Source organism: Macrotis lagotis, chromosome 4 (assembly GCF_037893015.1).
Source record: "Macrotis lagotis isolate mMagLag1 chromosome 4, bilby.v1.9.chrom.fasta, whole genome shotgun sequence".
NCBI classification, from domain to species: domain Eukaryota; kingdom Metazoa; phylum Chordata; class Mammalia; order Peramelemorphia; family Peramelidae; genus Macrotis; species Macrotis lagotis.
Genome location: NC_133661.1, coordinates 47033151 through 47059837, shown reverse-complemented (window position 1 = coordinate 47059837; position 26687 = coordinate 47033151). Strand labels below are relative to the sequence as shown.

At 38.4% G+C, this 26687-nt stretch overlaps 2 protein-coding genes and 1 non-coding gene across 3 annotated transcripts in view; 1 reads left to right on the top strand and 2 right to left on the bottom strand.

Moving 5' to 3' along the window:
• Positions 1–17154, bottom strand: part of CD276 (CD276 molecule) — an 82919-nt gene extending 65765 nt beyond the window's left edge. Inside the window, exons 1-2 of the mRNA XM_074232676.1 lie at positions 16555–17154; positions 16361–16474 (exon numbers count right to left, since the gene is read on the bottom strand). The gene's annotated coding sequence lies outside the window, so the exon portion shown is untranslated. The remainder of the gene's footprint in view (positions 1–16360; positions 16475–16554) is intronic.
• LOC141523139 (U6 spliceosomal RNA) lies at positions 7016–7122 on the bottom strand. The gene has a single exon (XR_012478349.1). It is a non-coding gene; the product is annotated as a U6 spliceosomal RNA (small nuclear RNA).
• Positions 17155–17298: 144 nt separating the features above from the next.
• The window catches only part of NPTN (neuroplastin), a 70487-nt gene continuing 61098 nt past the window's right edge, over positions 17299–26687 (top strand). The window contains exon 1 of the mRNA XM_074232675.1: positions 17299–17665. Within this exon, the coding sequence (XP_074088776.1) occupies positions 17575–17665 (91 nt within the window). The 5' untranslated portion in view covers positions 17299–17574. The remainder of the gene's footprint in view (positions 17666–26687) is intronic.

Here is a 26687-nt window from a genome sequence, read left to right as displayed (position 1 = left end):
ATACTAAAATAAGTTACCAAAATGTTAAAAAAACAAACAAATCCCAAGTTCACAGACCCCAAGTTAAGAAACTTTCTTCTAAAAGATAGAAGGATTTTAATTTATGGTAAAAGATCAAGTATATTCACCAATGAAATCAGGGATCCTAGAAGTATATAATTAGATACTTTGAAAGATTGGTGCTTTCACTTAAGTATGAACTACTACTTTCAATGACAAAGATTATGGGTCTAAAGCTTGCAATTCTTTTGGTTATAGGGAGTAAATGGAGTTTGAGCAGATGGGGGAGGAGGCAGGGTTGCCCTTCTCTGCATCTTTAAGGTTTTCAGGGAGGTGACTTTATTTTTGCTTCCAAAAGCTGCCTGGTGACATCCCTGGAGTTCTTCTAAACCTGACATCACATTCGCCATTTTTGGAGCTGCAGGAGACCTGAGAGATCATCTAGTCCAATCTTGTCATTTTACAAAAGAGGTAACTAAGGCCCAAATGGGGAAGTGACTTGGCTAAGGTCACACAGTTCACTAATAGGAGAGTCAGAACTCTATGAAGGCCTTCCCACTCTGAGCTTCATGTTCTTTCTAGGACTCCAGGCTGACTTCACTGGGAATCACATCAAGTTCATAAAAGGAATTTGCCCAGAGATTATTGTTCAACCCACTCCCCCCTTTTCCTGTATCTGTTCTACCCATCATTTCTCTCCTATTCCTCTCCGCCTTCTTTGCTTTCCCTTCTGTCTCCCATATTTATCCTTTGCTCTCCTTATTTTACATGGGGTAAGGGGTAAAGCAAACCTCTCAGTCCATTATCCCCCTTTCAAACACTCAGACTTCAACACCTCAAGAACCTTTCATCTTAGTTATGTGGCTACTTCCCTCCATTGGACACACATTGCAGAGAATATACAGCAAGAAAACCTTGTAACTGCCCTATGCTTAAACACAAATAGATGGATGAATGGATGAATAATTGAATTCATCAATAATTACTCCATCATTGGTAGCCACCCTTCTAGTAAAAGGCTTCTTCCAACTTAGCTATAGATATAGAGCCAGTCAGTCAATCAACAAATATCTATTAAGTCTTAGAGGTTTAACACTACCAAACCTATGATCAGGTTACCTTGTTGGTAGGATCTATCAAATTTTACATTACAGTCATAGCCTTTGAAAACCCAAGGCCATCTGTGTCCATAATCTGGCATCAGAGGAAGACATGATTAGGCGTGAATCACAGACTTAGAGATTTATAACAGAACTTTGGTCATCAGCTTGAATAACCATTTGTCCATTGGACATTACACAATGAAAGTCTGAAAAGTTTCCAACTCACAATGTCCAAAACCAATCCAATTCCCTCTCTCCTAACCTTCTCCCCCTTCCAAATTTCTTTGCTTCTACCAAGGCAATTAGGCCAATCTCCCAGACTCAAGGCTTCAGTGTTATCCTGAATTCCCACTTTGCCTCAGCTCTTCCACCTCTATGCCTCTGCATCATTCCAGAAATGTACCCCCTCTACAACCCCATGCCATAGCATAGCCCTCTTCCTCCAAGATACAACTCAAGCTTTTCCAGATGCCCTGCCTCCTCTCCCTAGACTTTGTATTTATTCTCTGTCTATTCTGCATATACTTAGATGTGTTTGTTCTCTCTTTGCTAGAATTAAGTTCCTTGATGGGAGGAGTTGTTTCAGTCTTTGTATTTGGATTCCCAAACAGTAGCACAGCCCAGACACATATGGTTGAAAGTTTTTTAAAAATACTGATTGATTTATTGACTTGTAGTTCTTCAGGACCAGAATGCTCTACCATCTTACCCTGTTCTTCCCACTTGAAAACAACCTTACCAATTGTGTCCTCATATCAACTTCGAGGGGCTTCAACCCCCATCTCCAGTTGGGCAATTTTCTACTCATTCTAACAGAGGACATCTTGGATATTGCTTGCATAAAAATTAGAACTTCACAACCCACTCCCAAAGGCAAAGTTTTCCTTTGCAAATTTCTCCCCTCTTTTGCATATTCTTCACTGCTTCCTTGGAGCTCAATCTACACAGGATAGTCATGGCATTCAAGGGATGGAAAATGAAAAATACTTCCTGCCTTCAGGAAACTTACATTCAACTGGAAGGAGGTAATTTATACACAGATCCATTAATACAAAAATATACTAAGTGATTTTGAGAGAGTGGACTCAGTCTGATATTCAACTATTCCTCAAAGTTTATAAAAAATAAAGCAAATTCTTCTTTCTTCTACTTAGAGTCAGAAGGCAAAAACCTGATCCATCCCATTACAAAGCCAGAATTTTGAAGACAGGAACTGTTTTTGCTTTCTCTTTGTGTCCCCAGAGTTTACCACTGTGCCCACATAGAAATTGCTGAAAAAAATACTTGGAAACTCTGATTCAAGGACACTTAATCAAGCCTATTTTTATTAATAAGGAAAGTGAAGTTCAAAGAAGTCAGTGGCTTATCTGAAGTTATACAGAGATAGAATATGAATGAACCCTGTTGTGAAATCACCTAATCTGGGTCCAGACTATTTGTCAAGTTATTTTAATGGGGCTTTTTTCCCCTTATTAATCTTCCTCCTCAGGATCAGTTTCCCACTGAAACTTCTCACTATGAGATTATTTTCCATTGCAGTGACATTCCTCTTTTACCAACTGATCCCAATTCCAGGAAAATGTTACTTTGTTTATGACCTCTGATTACCAGGCAATTGTCTCCCAAACTGGACCAAGTGACTGCAGCTTGCTGCAAAAGAAGGATAGGCCATGTCATGTCCAGAATCAATATTCCCTGAAAGGCCTTTTAAGGCTGACCATTAATTGCAGACTTTGTCTTTCTATTGGTTCTCTCATCTTATCATAAGTGAGTCACAGAGCTCACCATGTCCATCTGGCCCCTGCTACCTTCTTACCTTGATGCTCCTGTCTCCTACCTTCTCCTCTTTACCTTCCTTGACGACTCTATTCTTGAGCCTCTGCGGATTAGTGAGAGTTCACTACATCTAATCCATCTCAGCTACTCAACTGAGGGACCTTCCATGAAAACTTATTTTGTGAACAGTAATTATATCACTTTTATCATTGCTCCTAAAAAGGGTACATAACTCAGTTTCATTCACCATGTCTATGACTTCTCTCTTCCCTTGTTACTACTCCATTACATTGTTGTTATTCAGTCATTTTTAGAAATAACTGCCCCCAAGATGGCCCCGAACCCATGGCCTTATTGCACTGAACATATCATCTCACTACTTCTCTCCTCATCCCGAGATGCTTTTTTTTTGTTAAAATTTTAAAACGGAAGCTTCAAATACAATGCCTGCCAGCAGCCTGTGTGGGCATATGCCTAGCAGAGCACTCCTCCAAGGGGAATGGCCATACCTGCTTCCTTCCCACATTAACATTTCTGCTGCCTTGCTTGCCCTGCTGTGCTAACAAACATGTTCAAAATCAAAGTGGTTATTTTTATACTTCCCCACCCCCAAACTTCCACGCCTTCTAAATCCCCTTTTTCTGTCCATGGGACTAGTACACATCTAGTCACCCAGCTTTAAGCTTTGACTTCTCTTCTGTCAGTTGTCTGACTCTTCCTGACCTTATTTGGGGTTTTCTTGGCAAAGATCCTGGAGGGGTTTGACATTTCCTTCTTCAGTTCATTTTACAGATGAGGAAACTGAGGTAAACAGGTCAAGTGACTTGCCCATGGTGGCATAGCTACTAAGTGTCCAAGGTCATATTTGAACTCAAGAAGATGAATCTTTTTGACTCCAGACCCACTACTCTATCCATTGTGCTACCTAGATCTCCTACATTCATTCTTTCCCCACATTAGAATGCAAGCTTCTGAAACAGAATTTTTCTTTTTCTGTTTGTATCTCCAGCATTTAGCCCAGGGTCTAGAACATGGTAAAAACTAAACTAGCCTTCATTCCTTCATTGCTAGTTTATATTCATTCATGTTTGTGGGACATATTATCTAGGGTCCCTGATAGCTTCTCTAGCTAACCCTTACCTTCATAGCGAGGGGCTTTGCTGTCTCTTCAGCAGTTTCCTCTCATTTTCTCATCAGTAAATCTGGTCCCTCCTTTCCTCAGATCATCTGTTCCAGGATGGTCACCATTTAATCATTTAGACAGGAGTCTGGTTCAAATTGCTTTGGAATTTCCTCATTCAGCAGTCCTAAGACTTTATCTTCCCAGACCAAGGTAGTCTTTATTTGCTAGAATGACTTTCTGTCTTTGACTAAAGAGTAGTCTCACTGGCCTGTATCCAATGTGCCAGTCACCACAACCTTTCCTGTGGTGGAAAAAGAGGTGATTTTTATTGTTGTTATTGATTTCATTGGTGGAGGATCTTCCTCCAGCAGAGCAGTAATTCAGTGCTTTGTAATTTCTAGTCTTAAGAGAGCTGCACTGGTGCCTGGGAGGTTAGGTAAAGTAAGTGCTCAGGGACACACAGCCAACAAGTGTCAAGAGATAGGAAATGACCCCAGGTCTGTCCTTGAATGATACTCACCTCATCCCAATGCATCATGATGCTCCTCAACTCTTAGGCTTGGCCTACATCTTCTGAGAGCTGTCCAGCAGGGGGCTCCTTTTCCCACTCCAAGTGCAGACAGCCCACTCCAAGTCAGTCAATCTCTAGTTTTCAATACACAAGGATGATCTAGAGCTTGAGAGCTGGCTGGGACCTTGGGGGCCATCTGATCTAATCCCTGAGGACCAAGGAGGCTAAGTGACTTGCCCAGGGTCAATCCTGGCATTCAACCCCAGCTCCCCCATGCTGTCTCTAGCAGCTGGTTTTCCATGCCAGTTCTCACTAGCCCAGGAAGGCAAGCATAGTTTCCCCTGTCCTTGGGAAGAGGGCCAGGAGATGATGGCAGGCTCTGGCGGCAGCTTGGCCACCGCAGGAGAACCAATCACCCCCTGTGGCTCCTGCAGCTGCTCACTCATTCATGTGCCACCTAAATCAACCCCTCCAAGACTGTAGAGGAAGCTGCTCCCATCCTACTGGTAAAAACCCAGTGGCCTCTTCACCTCCCTCAGACACCCAGTAACCCTAGGAATGAGCTCAGACATGGCTTAACAGGAAGGCATTTTAATCTACTTAATCTTTAGTTGTCACAGACTCCACCCAAACAGCACCACCTGTACCCATCCTTTGGGGAAGCCAACCAACCTGACCACAGACAGACCGGGATCCCAGGGGAGGAAAACAAATACAACTCATTCTCCTGATTTCCAGTCCCCAAAGATGGGAACATCAACACTGAGACTCAGAGATGGGTAGAACACTGGTGCCCCCAGGATGGCCCCAACCCCATGGCCTTATTGCACTGAGCATATCATCTCACTACTTCTCTCCTCATCCTAAGATGCTTTTTGTTAAAATTATAAAATGGAAGCTTAAAATACAATGCCTGCCAGCAGCCTGTGAGGGCATATGCCTAGCAGAGCACTGCTCCAAGGGGAATGGCCATACCTGCTTCCTTCCACATCTACATTTCTGCTGCCTTGCTTGCCCTGCTGTGCTAACAAACATGTTCGGAATCAAAGTGGTTATTTTTATACTTCCCCACCCCCAAACTTCCAACGCCTTCTGAATCCCCTATTTCTGTCCATGGGACTAGTACATATCTAGTTACCCAGCTTCAAGTTTTGACTTCTCTTCTGTCAGCATTGTTTAAAGCCCCCGAACATATACCATGAAGACAAGGAAGCCAAGAACATCACCAGACCTCTCAGAACAAGGAGAAATGCTGAATTAGCCAGTGACCTTAGAAATTATCTTGCTCTTGTATATCCTTCAATGGCTCTCTCTGCCCAAAACACAGTCTCTGCTTTGGATAATTCTTGATTCCTGTCCTCAAGCCATTTGCTTCCTTTCTCATCAGGTTGCTCACCTGCCAAATGAGAGTCTTTGAACTGGGTTACTAATTTAGTAACTCACCTCAATTGTTTGCCTTGGAGCTCAACCATGTTGCCTCATTTTCACCTTAAGTAAACTATAAAGTGCCATGTAAATGGCAGCTATTATTATTGGGTAGTAAGAGGTAGGTCAAGGCAGGACAGGACTTTGGAGGGTTGGGATAATAGAGAGAAAATTGAACTAAGGGGTTCCTATATGAGAAACAGCACTATGTCAAAGTACTCAGAATGCTGACTTTGAAGTCAGAAAGATCTGGGATCAAACACTTTCTGGTATGCTTATTTATCAAGTGACTCTGGACAAAATTAGGGCAATTTGATCCCTAATTTCTTCAAATCAGAAATGAAGATTGGTCTAAATAGTAACTAAATAGTAAGATTCTAGGTCGAAATCTTTTCTCTTGTGAGGATTTATAAATGTTTGAGATTTCATTGCTCATGTAAAGTCTTAGTTTTGTTGACTTCCTTTGGTAATATCACATGAACTAATGCTTTCGAAGGGAGGTGAGTCTTGGCATATGGTAGTCAGAATACTGTACACCCATTTTCCCAGATTCACTGGTGGAAACTTGTTACAGTCCAGAAAACTTGGCATTTCAGTCTTAGTGAAAAAATATACAGATCTGAATAACGTTCAAGAGACACATTTAAGCAGGACAGTGTTGGTACTTTTGTGTGAAATTTAATACACTCTTGAAAAACACAAAATTCTGTGAAATTGAGATTCATTACTTCATATATAATCCTATTTTTCTTAGAATATGAAAATTTTATGTTTTTTGGTATTTTTAAGCTCATGATTTTTTTTTTAGGGGTTTTTTTTTTGCAAGGCAATGGGGTTAAGTGGCTTGCCCAAGGCCACACAGCTAGGTAATTATTAAGTGTCTGAGGCTGCATTTGAACTTAGGTACTCCTGACTCCAAGGCCGGTGCTCTATCCACTGCGCCACCTAGCCGCCCTAAGCTCATGATTTTTAAAAAAATTAAAGAAATGATAATATTTTAACCAAGACTTTTCAATGACATACAATTCTATTCTAGGATCATCAGCCTCCAAACTTTCTGTGGGGAGTCAGTATCCCATTGCCTTAGTTTGCTTCACAAATTTGCATGTCATCCTTGTGTAGGGCCCATCCTAATCTGCTTTGTATTGTTCCAATTTTAATATGTGTGTTGATGAAGTAAGCACAGCCTTAGTTTGAGGGCATCAACATTGGCTCTAGTATGTGGAGTCCATAGATTAGCCTGGTTTGGAAGTGTCAGTTTCATGAAGTTTGTCTTAATATTCCATTCCTGTTGTACCTATCTCCTGTTCTCTGCTCACTTGTGTGTCTGAAACTAAATTATGTAGACTTCCTTTAAGAACAACAAAAGCACTTGTCACTTCCAATACTGGACATTATGATTCTTTTGCAAATTCCTTAAATCCAAGTAAAAGACCTCAAAAGTTCTATGAACCAAAAGAATGAGAAAATTCTACAAAGCAAACCCAAGACCTTTGGATTCTGATAATCTTTGGTATGAGTTATGTTTTGGGAGCTGATCCATGATTATCCTTTGAAGTTCATACCACCTGACTTTGAAATAAATAAATTGGTTAGAACTACCTGCAAATATTAAGGCAGGCTGTATATCCAGTACACATTTTTTTTTTGTGGTATATTGTCATTTAAGAATGAGCTAAGGATTTCCATTTATTAAAAGTAGATCAGTGAGGAGCCCTATGGTTTTGTAAATCCCACTGATTATGATACCTTGAATAGGACTGCTTTGGAGTTTCTAGGCAGGCATACAGGTATAGGATATTGAATGTTTGGGAGGGATGACAGTGCCGATGCTTTACCATGTATATTTTCAGAGTTGATGGTACTGTCCAAATTTCCTAGAGGAATATGAAGAAGACATGTGGAAAGCAAATACTTTCAACCCCTCTCTTCTCAAATACTGAATTCTTGAAGAGATTGATTACATTTAAAAAATGTTTTTATTTATTTAAGGCAATGGGGTTAAGTGTCTTGCCCAAGGTCATACAGCTAGGCAATTTTTAAAGTGTCTGAGGCTGGATTTGAACTCAGGTCCTCCTGACTCCAGGGCCAGTGCTCTATCCACTGCGCACCTAGCTGTCCCCTGATTACATTTTTAAGGAAGAAAGGAAAAAACTATGTCATAAACAGAGAAATTGAGAAAGTAGGATTGCCTTGCCAGCTTCAAGAACACATCCAGATTACCATAAGCATTGGCATAAGTCCTGAAGCAAGTTCTGAGATAAATAATATCACTTCCCCAAACTGGATTCCCATAAGAAATTGCCATTATTTTCAGGAGGCACTGTTGTTTGACAATCAGCTTAAGATAGTAGATTGAGTGCTGACCTTGGAGGCAGTAACATCTGGGCTCCAGATCCAACATTTAGTAGCTTGTGGTCCTACTCATATCACTTAACCTCATGGAACCAAAGGCAACCCCCCCCCCCCCCGAATATATTCATTAAGTGCTAGAATGTATTAAAGGAAGGACTTCCCACATCCATCAGGCCTTCCCTCACAGTATGACTGTGGCTTGAATTATGCCTTGGATTGTTGTGCTAGAAGAGAGAGTAGAGTCCTGATTAGCATTGCTCCTGATGTGCCACAAGGGTGATAAGTGTCAGATACAGAAAAGTGAAGATGACCACTGAAGGGCCAGCATTTGATGTTATAAATTAGAAGCCATCCATGAATGTTTGAGGTTATTGGCTAAGTACTCAGGGATATAGAGAGTGAGGATGACCACCATATAAAGGTCCCTCATATCCCAGTCAAACAGTGAGTGAACACAACTCATGAGTTGTAAACATGAGTTAGAAAAGTACAGTATGAAGGATTAAGCAAAAAGAAAGTAGAGGCAGGAGAACTTTTAAGAGACAGTGGCAACACATTAAAACTTTTTGGTATCGGTTAAGAAATAGAGTGGAGGATTAGTGGAATAGATTAAGTGCAAAAGAGACTGCAAGAAATGACTAGTAATCTACTATTCTTTAAATTGAGAGATTCTAGCTTCAGGGGTAAAAATTAACTCCAATAAAAACTGTTAGGAAAACTGGAAGAAAGAATGGCAGAAATTAGGCATAGACTAACATCTCACACCATATACCAAGATAAGATTGAAATAGGTACAAGATTTAGACATATAAGGTAATATTATAATATTAGGAGAATATTAGAACAAGGAATAGTTTACTTGTCAGATCAATGGAAAGGGGAGCAGTTTATGACCAAAGAAGATAGAGAACATTATAAATAACAAACTGGATAATTTCTATTATGTTCTATTTAAAAAGATTTTGCACAAATAAAACCACTACAACTAAGATTGAAAGGAATGTAGTAAATTGAGAAGCAATTTTTACAATGAGTGTTTCTGACAAAGGACTCATTTTTAAAATACAATAGAGAACTGAATCAAATTTAAAAAAAAATCGATAAATGGCCAAAGGATATGGAAAGGCAATTCTCAGACAAAGAAATCAAAGCTATCTATAGTCATGAAAAATTGCCCTAAATCATTATTGATTAGAGACATACAAATTAAAACATCTCTGAGGTATCACCTCACATCTCAAAGATTGGCCAATATAACTAGAAAAGAAAAATGATCAATGTTGGAGGGGATATGGGGAATCTGGGACACTAATGCATTGTTGGTGGGGTTGTAAACTGATCCAACCTTTCTGGAGAGCAATTGCAATTATGCCCAAAGGGCAATAAAACTGTATATATTCTTTGAACCAGCGATACCACTACTGGATCAGTATCCTGAAGAGATCATGAAAGAGGGTAAAAACCCCACATGTACAAAATATTCATAGCAGTTCTTTTTGTAGTGACAAAGAATTGGAAATTGAGGGGATGCCCATCAATTGGGTAATGGCTAAACAAACTGTGGTATGTGAATGTGATGGAACACCATTGTTCTATAAGAAATCATGAGGGATGGGATTTTAGAAAAGCCTGGACAGACTTGTATAAATTGATGCTGAGTGAAGTGAGCAGAACCAGAACATTGTTCACATTAATATCAACATGGGGTGATGATCAGTCATGATTGACCTGTTTATTTCAGAAGTGTAAGAATCAAAGACAATCTCAAAAGATACTTGTGATGGAAAATAACATCTATATCCAGAGAAGGAATGACCAATGAAGACCAAAGCTTATTATTTCCAATTTTTAAAAGTTGTCTTATGTATATTATTTTTTTCTCTCTAATTTTTTTTGTTTGTATCTGATTTCTTCTCTCACAACATGTTCAATATTGATCTATGTTTAGTATCGTTATAAATATAGAGCTTATATCAGATTGCTTCCTGTCACAGGGAGGTGGAAGGGAAGGGAGAAAAATTGTGAAACTCAAAGTTTTGCAAAACAAAATGACTGGCAAAAACTACCATTGCATGTAGTTGTAAAAACCGGTAAATAAAATATTTAGATTTAAAAAATAAAATTATTGTATGAAAAAAAGAAAGACAATGGCAACATCCAAGTGAGAAATGATGAAAATAAGAAATAGAAAAACAGAAGAGGGGATGGGTAAGGATATTGCAAATATAAAATTAGAAGAAATTGTTGCTCCAAGACATGTTCTTTTCCAAGAGTCTCTGTGAAAGTTTTCCAATTTCCCTCCCAATCCTTGCCATCCCTTCTGTATTCATTCTCCCTCAAAAACCAACCAAGCAACAAAGCAACTCTGCTGCAGAGCAGTGATTAAAACCAACAAACCATGCTAAGGTTTACTGAGGTACTCAGGATAGACAAATAGCTAGGGTGAATAGACTTAGTCTGGGGTGAAAAACTTTGTAAGGTGAATATAGCAATTGCAACACTTTACTAACAACTGAGCTTAACACATTGCTGGCAACAATTATTATTTAAAATTTAAGACTACCAGATAGTGAAAGCTTTTTTCTCCATCTGTTTCACTTCCAGGTAAATTCCTCCATGGACTTTCCCCTTTCATGGCCTGCCCAATCACCATTTGGATGTTTACCCTGATCAAATTTTTGTGGTTCTTGCCCCAGGAACAAAAATTGATAGCTAAGGCTCTGAACATAGATGATGACCTATTATTGTAGCAATCACAATTATTTAAAATGAAGAACAAGTCTTTCAGTTATTCACAAATGACAAACATAATCAGGAAAGAAGAAAATCAAGACATTAAAGGAAGAATTTCATTTTAGCTATATAGACCCTTGTGCTTCTAATTCAGATAATGACAGTCACTTTGAGAAAGGAATTGATTGAGCAAGTGTAGGCTTTGGAGATTATCTCCAGGCTGCTGTTCATTTTTCCAATTCATTTGTAATTGGAGATGTTTAAATTCTTGATCCAAGGAGATCACCCACACTAAAACTGTCCCAAAGTTTGCAAGTCATATGTTTCAGTGGAAGTAGTATGGATGCTGTGGGCCATATGCATCCAAGAAGAAAATCAACCCTAGGCATGCTGGAAGCTAGTTTGAAGAAAAAGTACCAGAAATTATTGATGAATACAGGAATTAGGAGCAGAACTTATTCTGGTTATTGACTCTCACCAGGCTTATTTCTCATAGTATCCTGGACAAATATTGAGGGTAAAGAATGTTCAGTTGTGCTTGACCAGGAATCATCCTATGGGAAAAATTAGATGTATCTTACAGATAATTTCAACCTTTCATCAAAAGAATATTTTCAATCCAATAAGTTTACTAAATGTCTAGGAATTCAGAAACAAAAATGAAAAACATCCTGCCCTCAAGGAGCTTGCATTTGGGATACAATCTTTATACCTAGGTAAGACAGTGTAATATAATCATGGAAAGAGAGAACATTTCAAATTGGGAAGATAAAGGGAGGTTTCATAGAAAAAAAATGGCACCTGAAGTGCCAGATCTTGATGACAAAAATTCTGAGTCGAGTCCAGAACAGTGTTCCAGCCTGGGGAACAGTCTAGGGCAAAGCTCACAACTGAGAAGTGAAATAGGCCAGGTTAGTTGAAATGTAGAATGTCAGAGCATATCATCATTTCTGACAAAATTCTGCTTCATCTTTCTACCATCTGGAAAAATCAGATCTCTATTCCCAGGAGCTTTGTAAAAGGATAGAGGACAGGACTGGCAGGACCCCCAGAAATTCTCTGTAGCTTAGCAGTTCAAAATTGAGCCTGAACCATGATCATCTTTGTTGGTTCTGGAAAGACTGGATTTTAAGGACTATTTAGTGTTCAAGAAATGGAAGGATCACACAAGGAGGAAACAGTGCTGGATCTGGTGTGGGATGTAGAGTGTCTCCATGACTTCACGCTGGAATGATCTTAAATATCGCTCCCTTGCTAGGTTTGACATAGAATAATTTAATTAACAACTTTGGGCTTCATCTTTCTTACTTAAAAATTTACAATTTCTCAATTCTGTGATCCCTTATTAATAAGTCTTGTCATCTTGATGTAGGATCGGGAAACTTCAATTGTAAGTAATGGAAGCAGTTTTTTTCTTAAAAGCCTAGTTTCTAGACATAAGAAACAATATATCTTGAGCCCAAGACCCTTTCCAGATTTGTCCTTTCCCCAAGTGAACAGAAACTCTTTGAGATGGATCATGGGTAGAAACTTAATTCTTTGCTAGATAAGATTATTACTTCCTCAATTCCTAGAAGAGATTAAAATCTGAACCTTGGGCCTTTTAAGAGGAGTGTCCTCTTTGAAATTAAAAGTTAAGCTAATGGTAATAGGGAAAAACTTTTCAATCTTTGTGTGAACTGTTTCTGGAAGGAATTATTTCTTGAATATTAGAGGACATGGGAGATGATATCATTTTGGATATCTCTTGACTGGATACATAATAATGGCAAATTTAATAAAAAATGTTTCTGACAAGCTTGATCCTAAATCTCAAATATATCATTGGTATTAATTTTTTTGACATACATGACCTACCAAATCCCCAATAAACCAATAAATGGAAACAAATGAAACATAAAAAAAGAAAAAGCACTTTGCAAACATGATCTTCTAATTCTGGAGATCTAATTGAGGCAGATAGAGATGCCCAGGAGTACACAGGTAGTGAATATCTGAGGGTGGATTTGAACTCAGGTCTGCCTGAATCCAAGTCCAGAACTCTAGCAACTTGTGCTACCAAGTAAAGTCATGGATATAGATAGGGTAAGATGTGCATGGACTAATTAAATGTGACTTGGTGAACCTGATGGACTACAGGATTCATAAAGGTACATGGTAAAAGTTAGAAAGATGGACTGTGATTGATGGTGGGCCTTAAAACATTAAAGTTAAAAGGGATCCTAATCATCATCTAGTACAACCCCTTCACAGAACTCTAAATGTTCTCTAAAAGCATCCATTTATCCAATCAATACTACAAAAGGATTGCTCATTACCACACATGCATTAAGGCATTATCTTGACTGCCTGGAGACCTGCAAGGAGGAACATCTGCCTTGTAGTGGTGGATTTTGTCCCCCCCCCAATTTCAAGGATAAATTTGCCTTTTTGGAATGTCTCAGCATTGCTCCAATTCTTCCCCCTGCTACCCAAGATAAATTGAGTCCTGCCTGCACATGACAGTCTGTCATGGACTTGAAGTCAATTCTCATTGTCCCTTCTAAATCATCCCTTCCTAAGGTTAACTATTCCTGATTCGCTCAGCTGATCCTCTTATGGCAGACTCAAGGCTCTTCACCATGCTTGTTACCTTCCTGAGTTCTCTCTAGTTTATCAATGCTCTTCTTAAATGTTTTTCCATGTGGGGCCAACAGATGTGCTCTGTTGAAAGTGCAGGATAGGATGCCTAACAACTAACCTTATGCTAGCCCCAAATCACATTAGCTTCTAGAATTGCCATAGTTTACTGCACTATCAAAATAAGTCTGTCTACCAAAGACCTTTTTTGAACAAACTGCTATCTAATGATGTCTCCACTCATCTTGTACTGGTGAATTCAATTCAAGCTCACACATGTCACACAAGTTTGAGATTTTACATTTATCCCTATCATAGAAGTTCATTCTATTAAATTTGGCCCAATGTTCTAGCCAGTTGAGAACTTTTTGGACCCTCTCAGCATGAGTTGTTGGCTATCCTCAATTTTATGACACCTGAATGACAAGTGTTCATTCCAACTATGTCTTGAGCCAAGTCTTTGACAAAAATGTTAAGATAGCCAGGGATAAGCTCAGATCCTTGGGGCACCTCATTGAAGACCTCCTTCCATGTAGATATTGAACCATTTTTAACTACTCTGAGTCATTATTTTTTGACCAATTCTGAATTCATTTAATTATACTATCACCTAACCCACATATTTCCAGTTTTTCCATAAGAGAAACATGTAATACTTTATCAAATGCTTTGCTAAAATTGAAATAACTTTATCTGTAAATATTTCCCTGATCTCTACCAGCAGTCACTGTCAAATGAGGAAATAAGTTTGGCACAACTTGTTCTGATGAAGCCCTGCAGACTCTCTGGGATTTGCTGCTTCCTTTTTTAGATATGTACTAACTAGCCCTTTTATGACTCATTCTGAAATTTCATTTTGTACCACAGGAAGATGAGGCCTTGAGTGCCTGGCTACAGTCTGCAATTTTTTTCCTATGAAATAGAAAGCCAGGGAAATTTTCCGGTATAATGAACAGAGAAATGAATTTAGATTTAGAAGAGCAAGATTTGAATCGTGGTTATGTTCCTTACCATCCCCGAGACCTTAGATAAATGCACATTTTAACAGCTCAGGACATCACTTTCTTGATTTCTAACGTGGGGATAATAACATGGTCCCTGTTTACTTCTTAGGTATGCTGAGTTTCCTTGGATGTCAAAGCTCATGAAGTTTTTATTAAGCACCTACTACAATGCTAGGAACTTCACTGGATGTGAAGGTGCTTATAAAACTACAGGGGATTATTTATTATTTGGGAAATGCTGCTTTAAGATTCACATGAAAAAGGCATTAAGGCTGAACTGAAGAAAGAGCTAGGAGAAAAGATAGTTGACTAACCATCTAATAAGGTGATAAAGTTCTGGAGGGTCCAGGTCTGGTGGCTGGGAGAACAAGAATAATATACTGAAATGATCAAGAGGATCTCAGGTATTCATAGTAAGCTCATTTTAGAAATTTAGAAATTGAGTGACCATGCTGTGGGAGATTATCTCCTCTGTCACAGAGGGTGCCCTCAGGACTCAGAAATCTTAACTTATTAAGAGTGATAATAAGGAGGTCTGCCATTGAGGCTACAATGAGGCCAGCAATACTCCTCAGGGCAGCCCAAACCAGATTAAAGTTGAATTGGGAAATAGTTAAAATGAATAAAACAGAACATGGATATTAATATGTGGTTTTCTAAGCCACTATGTGGTATGCTACTGAATGGTTTAGAATCCCCTTTGTTCCCAATGGTGCAGAGTACTGATGTTGAAACTTTTAAGCTCCATCTGTCACTAACTAGCTGAGTGAGCTTCAGTAAATCATCCTACCTCACTCAAACTGTTTCCTCATCTATCAAATGAGCTCTAACATTTTGAGATCACAAGTACAGTCATGAAAGACTCTGGGTTGTTTTTTGCTTTTGAGTCTCATTCTATAAGGAAGAAGGAAACTGCACAAGTTCTGAACGATTCTGAGAAGATGGAGAACAAAAGATTCCTCTTAAGAGTTTGACCAGTTATTTAGTAATACCCAGAAAATTACTACTTTCCAACCAGGATGCAAGTTGTTTTCACTTAGTTTGATGGTCTGTAACTTTCCCTGTTTCTTGTCCATCTAAAAAAATTCAATTTTCTTGTAAGATTCAAGCCTATATAAACGTTCTTCCTACTTAAATGACCTACTTATACTGTACATATCTCATATGTAAATTACACTGATACATATACAGATATGTCATGTGAATATAGTTATTTTTATGTTGTGCTTTTCCATAGAATTTGAGTTCCTTGAGGGCAGGAACCCTATTAACCATATTTTTGACTTTAATGAATTTCTGCTGATTGACTGTTTTAATGATGGGGAAGGTACAATTTCTAGCAAAGGACAAATGCAAAACAAACTGATACCAATAGATTATTTCTATGTTAAGTAGCCAACTCAGTCAGCATTTGGATTTTTTTTTTTAAATGATCAACTGGGGAGACTGGGTGGTGTGGTAGATAAGGGCACCAGCCTTGGAGTCAGGAGTACCTGAGTACTGTTAAGTACACTTAACAATTACCTAGCAGTGTGGCCTTGGGCAAGTCACTTAACCCCATTTGCTTTGCTAAAACCTAAAAAAAAATGCTGAACTTAAAGTATACTAAATAAGATGAGCACTCCCATGTACAAAGTAGAACAGAAAAAAAATGGGATTAGACACAAAGTTGTGAATCATTTAATAAAGTCAAGTTACTTTCAAATCAGACCTGGTTGTGTATGTTGTCAATTTAAAGTCCTCCAAGGATCCTCTTTCTGTAGGGTTCTCTTTAGGAACTTATTCTCTGGCTCCTCTCTTTTCCTCTTAACCTTTCTCCATTAGACTGAAAGAAAAACAAAATATTTTTATCATCTACTACAATACCTACACGGTGGTGTCCAAAAAGGTCGTTTCATTTGGCACCTTGAATTTCAATCCCCTCTTCCAGGAAGCCTCTGGGCTATGTATCACTTGCGTGCTGGAGTCACGCGAAGTCGCCGCTTTGTCCATCATTCTTGAGTTTCCCGGTTTTGGGTTATTTGATGATGTTGCTGCTGCGGGAATCGTTCCCCAGGTTCTCCTGCTTCACTCCGCCTCGGTTGGCGCGAGTCTTGGCAGGATTCTCTCATTTGTCACAGAGCGGGCGCCTGCACCCGCCGTCACGTGCCGCGGCTGCAGTCCTTCCCAGTCCACGGCCGCCCCCCATCACTCCCGCTGTGCGCGCGCGTGTCTGTGGGTCGCGCGTGGGCGTGGCACCGCTCCCAGGACCGCGGCCCTACCCGGAGGCGGGACGCGGGAGGTCAAAGGGCGCGGGGCCGCCCCGAGGGACTCTGGGAAAGCCAAGGGCGGCCCCTCCTCGCTCCCGCGGGCCCCGTCTCCATGACCGTGCCACACACCGGCAACCTGAAGCCCCGCGCCGGGCCTCCCGGAGCCCGCCCCAGGTCCGGCGCGCTCTGAGCCACCGGGGCTCTCGGCCGCCGGAGATCCCCGTACTCCGCCCGCGCCGTGACCTCTGACCCCGCCCGCGCCCGCTCGACCGGGAGCGCGACCCCACGTCCGGCAGCCCCCCCCACCCCGCCCCTTCCGCGTCGGCGGCTCTTCTTACGGGGCGACGCGAGGGGCGGGGAGAGAAAGGGCGTCCTTCTCACGTGGTCGGAATCCCAGCCAATCGGGAGGGGAGAATGAGGGCAGCCGCTCCGGTCGCCTCGCCCTCCTCCGCCGCCCACCTTCCCTTCCCTCGCCAGGGTTTTCCGGTCACCCCGCGCGGGGCTCTCGCGAGACTGTGGCGCTGCGGCGGTCGGGGCAGAACGGGGAAGGACCGGGGGAGCTGCCGCCGCCGCCGCCTCCTCGCGCCCCAGCTCCTGCGCGCGCACCCTCCCTCCCCCTCCCTCCCCTCCCCCTCCCCGCTCGCCCCATTCGCCGCCGTGTCTCCGGCCAGAGAGGATGTCGGGCTCGCCGCTCCCCAGCGCCCTGGCCCTCTCCCTGCTGCTGGCCACCGGCTCCCTGCTGCCGGGGCCCGGCGCCGCTCAGAACGGTAAGGACGGGGCTCCCCGGGGGCGGCGGGCCCGGGGCGGGGCGGGGGGCAGGCCCCGGGGAGCCCCTCCGCCGGGCCGCAGCGAGGGGAGGGGGCCGAGCCGGGCCCCGGGCGGGGCGGGGGGAGGGGGAGGAGGGCGGAGCGGGCGGGCGCCGCGCGGGGCCGCCGAGACCGGGGTCTGCGGGGGGAGGGGCCGCGTGGAGTGGGCGGGAGACGGGGTGCGGGCCGGGCCGAGGGGCCCCGAAGGCCGGCCCAGCTCGGGAAACATCCCGCACCGACTCCATTTCTAGTGTCTATGGCCCATTCCTTCCTCGGGAAGATGCCTTAGGATCCCGATTGTGTGTAGAACTTCCAAGCTCTTCCTTCAATTAAACTCAACTCATTTCAAGTCCCGGAACTCGGCCTGACATTTACGGTTTTCTTTTAGACTTGAGTACTGTAAAGTAAAAAAAAAAATGATGCAAATTCTGAAAACATCATGGAAATAAAGCAGCAAATTTCTGAGAAACATTCATTTCTAATGATGATAGTATGAAATAGAATTAATCAGATCTTGTGTTTCATGGCATCAGCTGTTCGCCACAGGGGTCAGGAAGAAAACATTCTCCCATCTACAGCATTGACTGTGTTAAATATATTGTCTTTTTCTTTGTTCTTCAGGAGCTTTAGACCGTTGAGGAATGCAGGAGGAAATTAAATTTCTGTTAATAGCTTAATCTTTAAAAGTTTAATTTTTACCATTGATAGACTTGAGATGTACTTGATTTGGATGAGTTTAGCTCATCTCTGGCTGTTTCCTTGAATGCTTTGGAACAATAAAACTAGTTTCTTAGCAACTAAAGTCATTCTTTGATAGGACTAAAAGGATCTCGTCTGGTGGTTCTCAGGGATATTGTTCTAAATACAGTGTAACATACAACCTTTTCCTTGAAATGAGTTTGCATCTAGTCACATGACCTGGCTAGTAAAGTAAAGCAGAACTGGATGGTTGACCCAAATCTGTATCAATTTAAGGGATGGCTATACTTGGGTTCCTAATTGTATGTTCATATAGATGTCTTTCATGAGTCTATAAAGATTTGATCCTCTAATTAGAAAGCTTGATATTTCTGAAATATTGTCATGGACTGAGTACATTTAGTTACACTAGTAGACATTTAATTGAGCTTTGTAAAATGTATTCATGCCTTGATTGAATGTATATTAAATATTCTAATGACCTGTCAGATATAATAACTTCAAGACCTTTGTAGAATTGTATAATTTTCATTCCAGAATGAATGAACTCTGTGAACACCTCATGTAAAAATTCTTGGGGTTTTTTTTTAAGCATGGTTAATCATAAATGAAGAAACTGTCCCTAAAATACCATCATTCATGACAGTCATGTAGACTAAGGTGATGATCAATGTTGACGATGCTTCTGACCTTAAAAAGTAGCATCATTAATTTGGATTTTTTTCCCCTTCAAGTACTAATTTCAGTCTCTGATTTGTTAACTCTTCATTGACTTCTCAAAATAAAGGTAATGAGGTCACTTGGTAACCCTGCATGCAGAAATCTGTTCTTGTCCTTATGTAATTTTATAAGAGGAAAGTGTGGAATAACTGCAATGGAATTCAAAATTGTTTTCAGGAAGTGGTTTTTCTTTTTTTCTGTTTTATAGATAGATTTATAGATTTATTACTATTTTCCTGGGAACACAAGATCTTGAATTATGATTATCTTGATTATGCATCACTTCTTAACTGTTTTTAAAGGACACATTTGTCTAGAGGGAATGGGGTTCTTGAATGTGCTGAGAAAATTTTGAAATTGGTTATATAACTTAACAGTAAATGCAAATAGCGTTCAACAAAAGTAAGTACTTGGGATTTAACAAATTTTATAATACAGTTCTTTAAATTATGCTTGGATGGAACCAGGTATTTAATACAAATAACTTCCACAGGACCCTAGAAGAAAAGTTTACGCTTTTCTTTCTGAAGCTGTTTGGCTTACATATTTTGACTACTCTTTGCCTAGAGAATTGTTATTGATTTATCTTGATATTTTACTGGTGATCTTGCTTTTTTTTTTTGTGGGTGGACTTATTTAAGCAAAGCAAGAAAATTCATCTTTATATATTTAAGAAATCATCTTAATTTTGGCCATTAATGACAAATGGTATTAGAGACTATATTGCATAAAGGAAAAAGCATCAGATTTGGAGTTAGGTTCTGCCTTGGATCCTGGATACTGATAAGGTATAGTTCATCTTTTTTTGTGTCAATATAGTTTTACTTTTGAACAGAGTATATTTCTTCAACATAAACAATTGGTGACATCACAGTAGTTCTCTCCACCCAGAGATCTGCCTTCAACCCCACAGTATGTTGACCATAAACTATCTCTACTTGATATAATGGCCCAGCCAGGCATGAGACTTTGTTAGGGGCATTTAAAAAAAAAAATAAAAGCTACGTTACCAGATCAAGACGTGTATTCTGGGTCTCTGACTCATTCATTTTGCTTTATAGCAGCTCACTGGGTCCAAATTAAAGAGACCCTGTCATTGGACTCTTGACTTCCAAGAAGGTAGAAAATGAACAGCCTAATTTACAGATCAGAATTTGACCTAATATTCAAAAGAAAAAGCCATGGAAAAATAAGTACTTCACATTTTCCACAAATTTAGGTGATTAAAGTTTGTGTAATTTACATTAACTGTATTACCAAAACCACTATTATTGTTTGTATAAAGGAGAACTAGAGAGTTTAATCTTCAAGGGATTATTTCCGTGATATAAATTGATAAAATGAAAATTTTATTCTATCAATGGTAACTCCCCAGGTATGATTAAATAGAAATGTGATCAAGTCATTATTTGTGATTGTGTGTGTGTCTGTATCTCAAGGTGAACACATTCAGGAATTAAGTGTTTTGTGAAATAAACATTTTTAATTTAAATTTTATTGATATATTTTTCTTTACTTACCCCTTCTTTTCCCAAAGATGTGCACCTTTAAACAAAGAATAAGAAAAGGGGGACAAGTTCAATAAAACTAAACCTACATGTCAACCAATTTTTAGAATTGTTCCAAAAGCATAGACCACCTCCTTGCAAAGAAGGGAAGGAGAAGTGTTATATTTCTTTGTAGATAAATAGGATCATCATAATTTCAGACATTCAGTTTCAGTTTTGTAGTTCTTTACATTTATGTTTGTTAGTATCTATTGTTTTCTAGTTTCTGCTTTATTTTGAATTATTAGTTCATATAAGTCTTTCCCTTATAGTCTATAGTCTTTGTTACAGTATAATATTTTCTTATTCATGTATCACAATTTATTTAGCCATTTCTTGATCAAAAGATCTAATTCTTTGCTACAACAAAATCTGCTGCTATAAATGTTTTGGTGTTTATGGAACCTTTTTATTATTTATCTTAATGTAGTCTCTCTAACAGGAGAAGGTCTGTGACAAACGGTTTGGTTATTTTGGTCAGTATCCTAGCAGATTTCTAAATTGCTTTTTATATTGGTAAAATTAGTTGACAGCTGTACTAGTTTTATTAATGTGCCTGTCTTTCCTCAACTCCCCCAACCTTGACTAGAACTTTTTCTGTCTTTGCTTATTTTTCAGATATTAGGTGAAAATTTCTTTAAAAAGAAATGCTTTTCCATGTCTTGATTACTGATTTGATTTGGTCTTTTTTGGTGCTAATGGTTTGCTGTTCTTTGAAGAAGCATCTTCAAATTTTTGACTACTTATCCATTAGGGAATGACTTTTGACAAAATAGAAATTCATATTTTAAAAAAATTTTTATAATCATTTTAAGATTTTTTAAAACTTTAAAAAAACCTTTTAAAAACTTGAGAAGGGATGAGAGGCAGATTGGTACATTTCTAGTGTATATTTTACATATTTTAAATATTTAGGCAAGGAGATATAACTTTTTGAAATTATGCAAAGGAATCAGGAAAAAATTGTTTGCTTTTCTGATGAACCTTATTCAATTTATTGTTTACAGTGAGAGCACAGTCTGGACAGGATCAGAAGTAGAGAATGCAGTTTTTAAGAGAAAGGGAGAGACAGAAGAAAACATGCAGTAATTCAAGGAGGAAAGCAGGATTCAAGAATGGGGAGTGAATCTTCGTTTTAAGGAGCATCTGGAAGACTAGAAACTGTCAGGAAGAATAAAATAGACCAGGAATCATCTTAAAGTAAATTAAAACCTCTAAATTAAATTAATGATGAAAAAAATCACCTATTGTAAATGACTTGCTGATTGAAATTTTTAAAGAAATACTATTCTCATGTATTCATCACTTTTCATGCAATATTAACAATGTTTATCATATGGAGTTGTTTAGTTGAAAATGCTTTTAAGAATTTGGTACATAAGTGTGGAAATTTTTGTCCAATTCTTAAATTTAGTTAGATCCTTATCCATCTAGACCTTTGTGTAGTCAAGGGTTAGGTTTCCATTTATTATTATTTTTTATTTGAAGAACATTTCATGGTATACAAAAAAATAAATTCTTAATTTCTCATAACTATTAAGGATTTATTTTATGAAGGCTAGAAACAAGCCTTCCAAAATTAGATGACTGTTGACTAAGATATTTATGGTTCGTATATACACCCATGTAATACTTTTATAATTTCAAAACTATGAATTTTTACATTAAAGGGAGCTATCTAATAAACAGGTAAACTGCTGCAGTATAAAAATTTCTTCAATATCTAGTTTCTGAGAATTAGAGATAAATTTGAGAGTGTTATCGAAATTAAATTTGACATGACTTTTAATTTGTAAATTTCATCTATGAAATGATATCTTTTGTGTTTCATTGGTGCTTTGGGGTACCTTTGGGTTCTCTAAGAATATGCTAGTGGAATATAAACTCTGATAGATCCTGTGGGGAGCAAAAGACTGGTAATGACCTTACAAACAGTTTGTCATCCAAGAATCAGTCCAATTAAGTCTGGAGAGACTAATAACAATAAGGTTATACAGCAGGGTTGTACTGTTTTTGGTTTTTTTTTCCCTATCCATAATAACCCATGAAGATTGTCTAAGAATTGGATTTTAAGGTATGGTGGTGTACTGCTATCCATGTTGTTAGAGGGAGCTCTGGTGAAATCATAGGTCCTTGTAATAGCTTCAGATTGTACAATAAATCTGCCAATATGAGTTGAATGAAAATTGACTATTGATCTGTTTTGGAAAACATATACTTATATATACTTTTGTGTGTCTCTGTATATAAACTGTATACATACAGACACACATGTATGTATTGATATACTTATTAAATTATATTCTTAATTAAAATTGAGTAAAGTATTTTTGATGTACTACTTAAGAGTCAGTAATGGTAGATATCTTTGTGTTTGCAGTTTTCAGCACAGCGTCTGGCATGTTATATGTGTTTAATTGACTGGATAGAAAACCTAGGACCTGATAATTCAAATTAGGTTTCTAAGTAATTTCAAAGCCCAGTGACTGTGCAACTATTTACCTAACTTTAAAGTGCTCAACCTAGTGGCATTAAACTTAAATAGAAACATATCTCTATGGGCTGCAGATTGAGTCAGAAAACCACAAATTAACATTATCTATGTTGTATTAACATTATCTATCTATGTATTTTTTTTGTTAAATATTTCCTAATTAGACTTTAATCTGGTTTGTCCTTAGTCAGTAGTGGTCTGTGGTATATAAATATAATTCCTAGTCCTTTACTTGAAACCTTAGTTTGGATTCTTCTAATTGTGATAATTTCACCTGCTTGTACAGTTTACCTTTGCTTTTATTCTATGAGGAAATTAATAGTATGAGTCAAATGTAAAATAGACTTTCTTAATCTAGGGTCTATGATAACCTTTTCGATATAATTAGTTTCTTTTGGAATCCTGTATATTTTTATTCATTTACAAACCTGATTCAGCAAAGGGGTCCATCCATGAGTTAAAAAGGTTAAAAATCCCTGTTATGGAGGATATGTTTAACTTCTCTAAGTAAAGTATATAAAGGGATAACAGCATATTATATAATTGGTCTCCCTAATAAAAGAAGTTATTTTTCCTTTTCACATGTATTTTTTCAGATTTATGTGAGCACCTGGCATTTTCCTGTTTTATTCTTTTTACTTCTTAGTATTAAATTCTTTAATTTCTCAAATTGATTAGCTATTTTCCCAAATTACTTTAATAATTGCTAGTCAGGAAACGAATTCTAATTTCATTTCAGACACTAACTACATGACACTGGACACCTCCAAACTCTGGACCTCAGTTAAGTCCACTTTGTGTTTTTTGTCTCTAATACTTATTTCTTCAATTACAGAAGTAATTGAAAAGATAGGAACTTGGTTAATCATAAACCTATAAAGTGAGGTTGAGCCACATTTAGTTCAACAAATACGTTAATTATTGCCTCCATCACTGAAGGAAGGCAGTGAACTAGGGATTGAAGATTCAAAACCCTCAAGGATTCTGTCATTTTTGATCTATCAGTAACGATTGGGTACATGTGCATCAGTGACATGAGAGATTTGAAGAAAGAGAAATACCTTTTACCTGAGGGAGGCAGAGAAAAAAAGCTTCTTGTCAAGTGGTGCCTGTGCTGAACCTTGAAGGAGAAAGGATAAGAAGTTAATGAGTCTAATCTGTTTTAGACCCTGGAAAAGACACGAGCAATGCCTAGAGATGAGATGATGGATAAGGTTTGAGGAATGGTAAAGAAAGTGGATTGACAGGAGTGTGGCAGATGAGAGTGCTATGACAATAGATGTTAATACCATGTCCATAGTAGAAGTCTAGTATTCAGTAGGTAGGCAAAGTGGAACCATTTGGGGTTTTTGAACTGGGAAGTAATGCAGTTACAGCTAACGTTCCATTCCCTCTGTGGTGGGCTTTAACTTAGAGGCGTTATCCTTTATACTTCATTGTGTGACATCTCTCTTAAAAGGATTCTTCTGTGAAAACAGTCCTGTGAGTGGAAGCATTTTTATATTCAAATGTCTCTTGTGCAAATGAGATGCATGTTTAACATGTAAAGTCTTCATATATAAACTCTTCCCTACCTTTCTAGCTCCCCTCCTAACAAATAAAGTCATGGAAGACAGTGTAGTCTAAAGAACTTGGAGATTAAAAATCAGAGGCCTAAGATTTTAGTTTCAACTTGGATGTTAAATAGCATCTCTCAACCTCTTTGGGCTTCAATTTCAATATCTATGAAACGGGAGGGCTCTAGTTCTATTTTGCTAGTATAGTGCCTTACAGAAAAGTCTCGGAGAAGTCAAGAACTTTTGTTGTGAATCTGGGAGGGCAACAGAGAACCCTGCCTTTGGAAGTATTAACAATAGATTTGGAGTGTAGTCCATCATAATTTCTAAATCCTCTTAAGAAAACACTAGAATTCTTGTTTCACAAGAACACGGTACATTTGAACTAAACTTGCTAGAAAAACTGCCAGCATTGAATAAAAAATGACTTCAAAAAATATTTCAAAGCTCTTATTTCATCATTGTCATGTAGGTACTTCTTGCACTGATGAAGCTCACACTCTCAGTATAGCTAAGAGATGATCTTTGAAAGTTGATGGAATACCAACCTAGTAAAGAACTTCTTTGAACTTATCCAGGCTGACCTTCTGACCAGAGTTTTCACTTTACTACCACATCATCTTCAAGAACTCAGGGTCACTGCCCTGCCATGATGAAGCATCAAAGTTATACCTTAATGTTTGAAATTATTAGACGATGAAAATGACTGGTAGAATTTTTTTTTTTTATGATCTGTTATCAGTTAAGTGAAAAATGACTTATTAAGGCTATATTGGGACCAACTTCATAATATATTTTTTGCTGTTAAACTTTTAAGTTGCACTGTATTATTTGCTCTCACTTTTCCTATAATATGTATACTTTTATTTTTAAGCTTCCCATCTTCTATTATCTGAAGAATATAAAACTGTTTCCGTAAATTTCTTTGCTAGCTTTAAATAAGTCCGCATTACTTCTTTCATCAATATACTCTTGAAGCAGAATATTGATACCTTCAGCATCATCACTATAGAATTGTTTGGTGTTTAGAAATTAGTCTTATCCTTTACAGGTGCTCCAAATGTGCCCTAGACATTGTGAATTGCTCACTGTTCTTTTATTCTATGGTATAACTTCAAGGTGAACCCTTATTTACTATTTTTAAAAATAGAATTATCAAAATATAAATCTTCTGAAGTTGATATACAGTTAGTAGGATCAAGAAAACTTTATTTTTGAAAGTATAAGATACTCTTGGCTTATTGTAACTACATAAATGAATATTTTTATTAGGCTTAAAGTTTAGATTCCTTTTGTGTTTGGGTACCAAATTAATGCCAGACTGGAGGCTAAAAAGGCATAACTGAATAAACTCTTGAAAATAGGAATATATAGTAGGCTATCTGTCAGAATTTTCCAAAGCATATGACAGAATAAATCTTATGAGTTATTATTGGTGTCCATTAAAAAAATTGAAATATTTTATTTTAGCTTTTATTTAAATATCAGTTTTTGAATTTATTATTAAAGTAAGAGGCAGTGTGAGGGCTTAGTGAGTGGTCTGACACCTGTCTGGTTGACAGTTACAGCCTCAGTGCCCTCAGGTCTTATGAATAAGAATTTAAGTTGCAAACGCCCTGATGATTTACACAGGTACAGGGAAGTTTCCTATACCACTAAAATCACCAGTTTGAACCAAAAAACGATTTAAAAAATAGAAATTAATTTAGTTGTAACAATTTCTGAAGATGGCTTGAAGTTTATTGTTTTCATGTTTATATTTGAAGTTTGGTTTAAAATGTATTTTCCTACTTTTGTTGTTTCCATTTGATTTCCTGCTGGAGTGTAGGATTGGAAATGTTGTCATCTAATGAGTACAAATCCCAGATAGTAGTCTGAAAAATACTTGAGGCATCTTTTAACAGCATGTTAAAAAAAAAAGAGGAAGGAGAATCATTCCTGAGAATTCTGCTATCTTTTAGAATTGA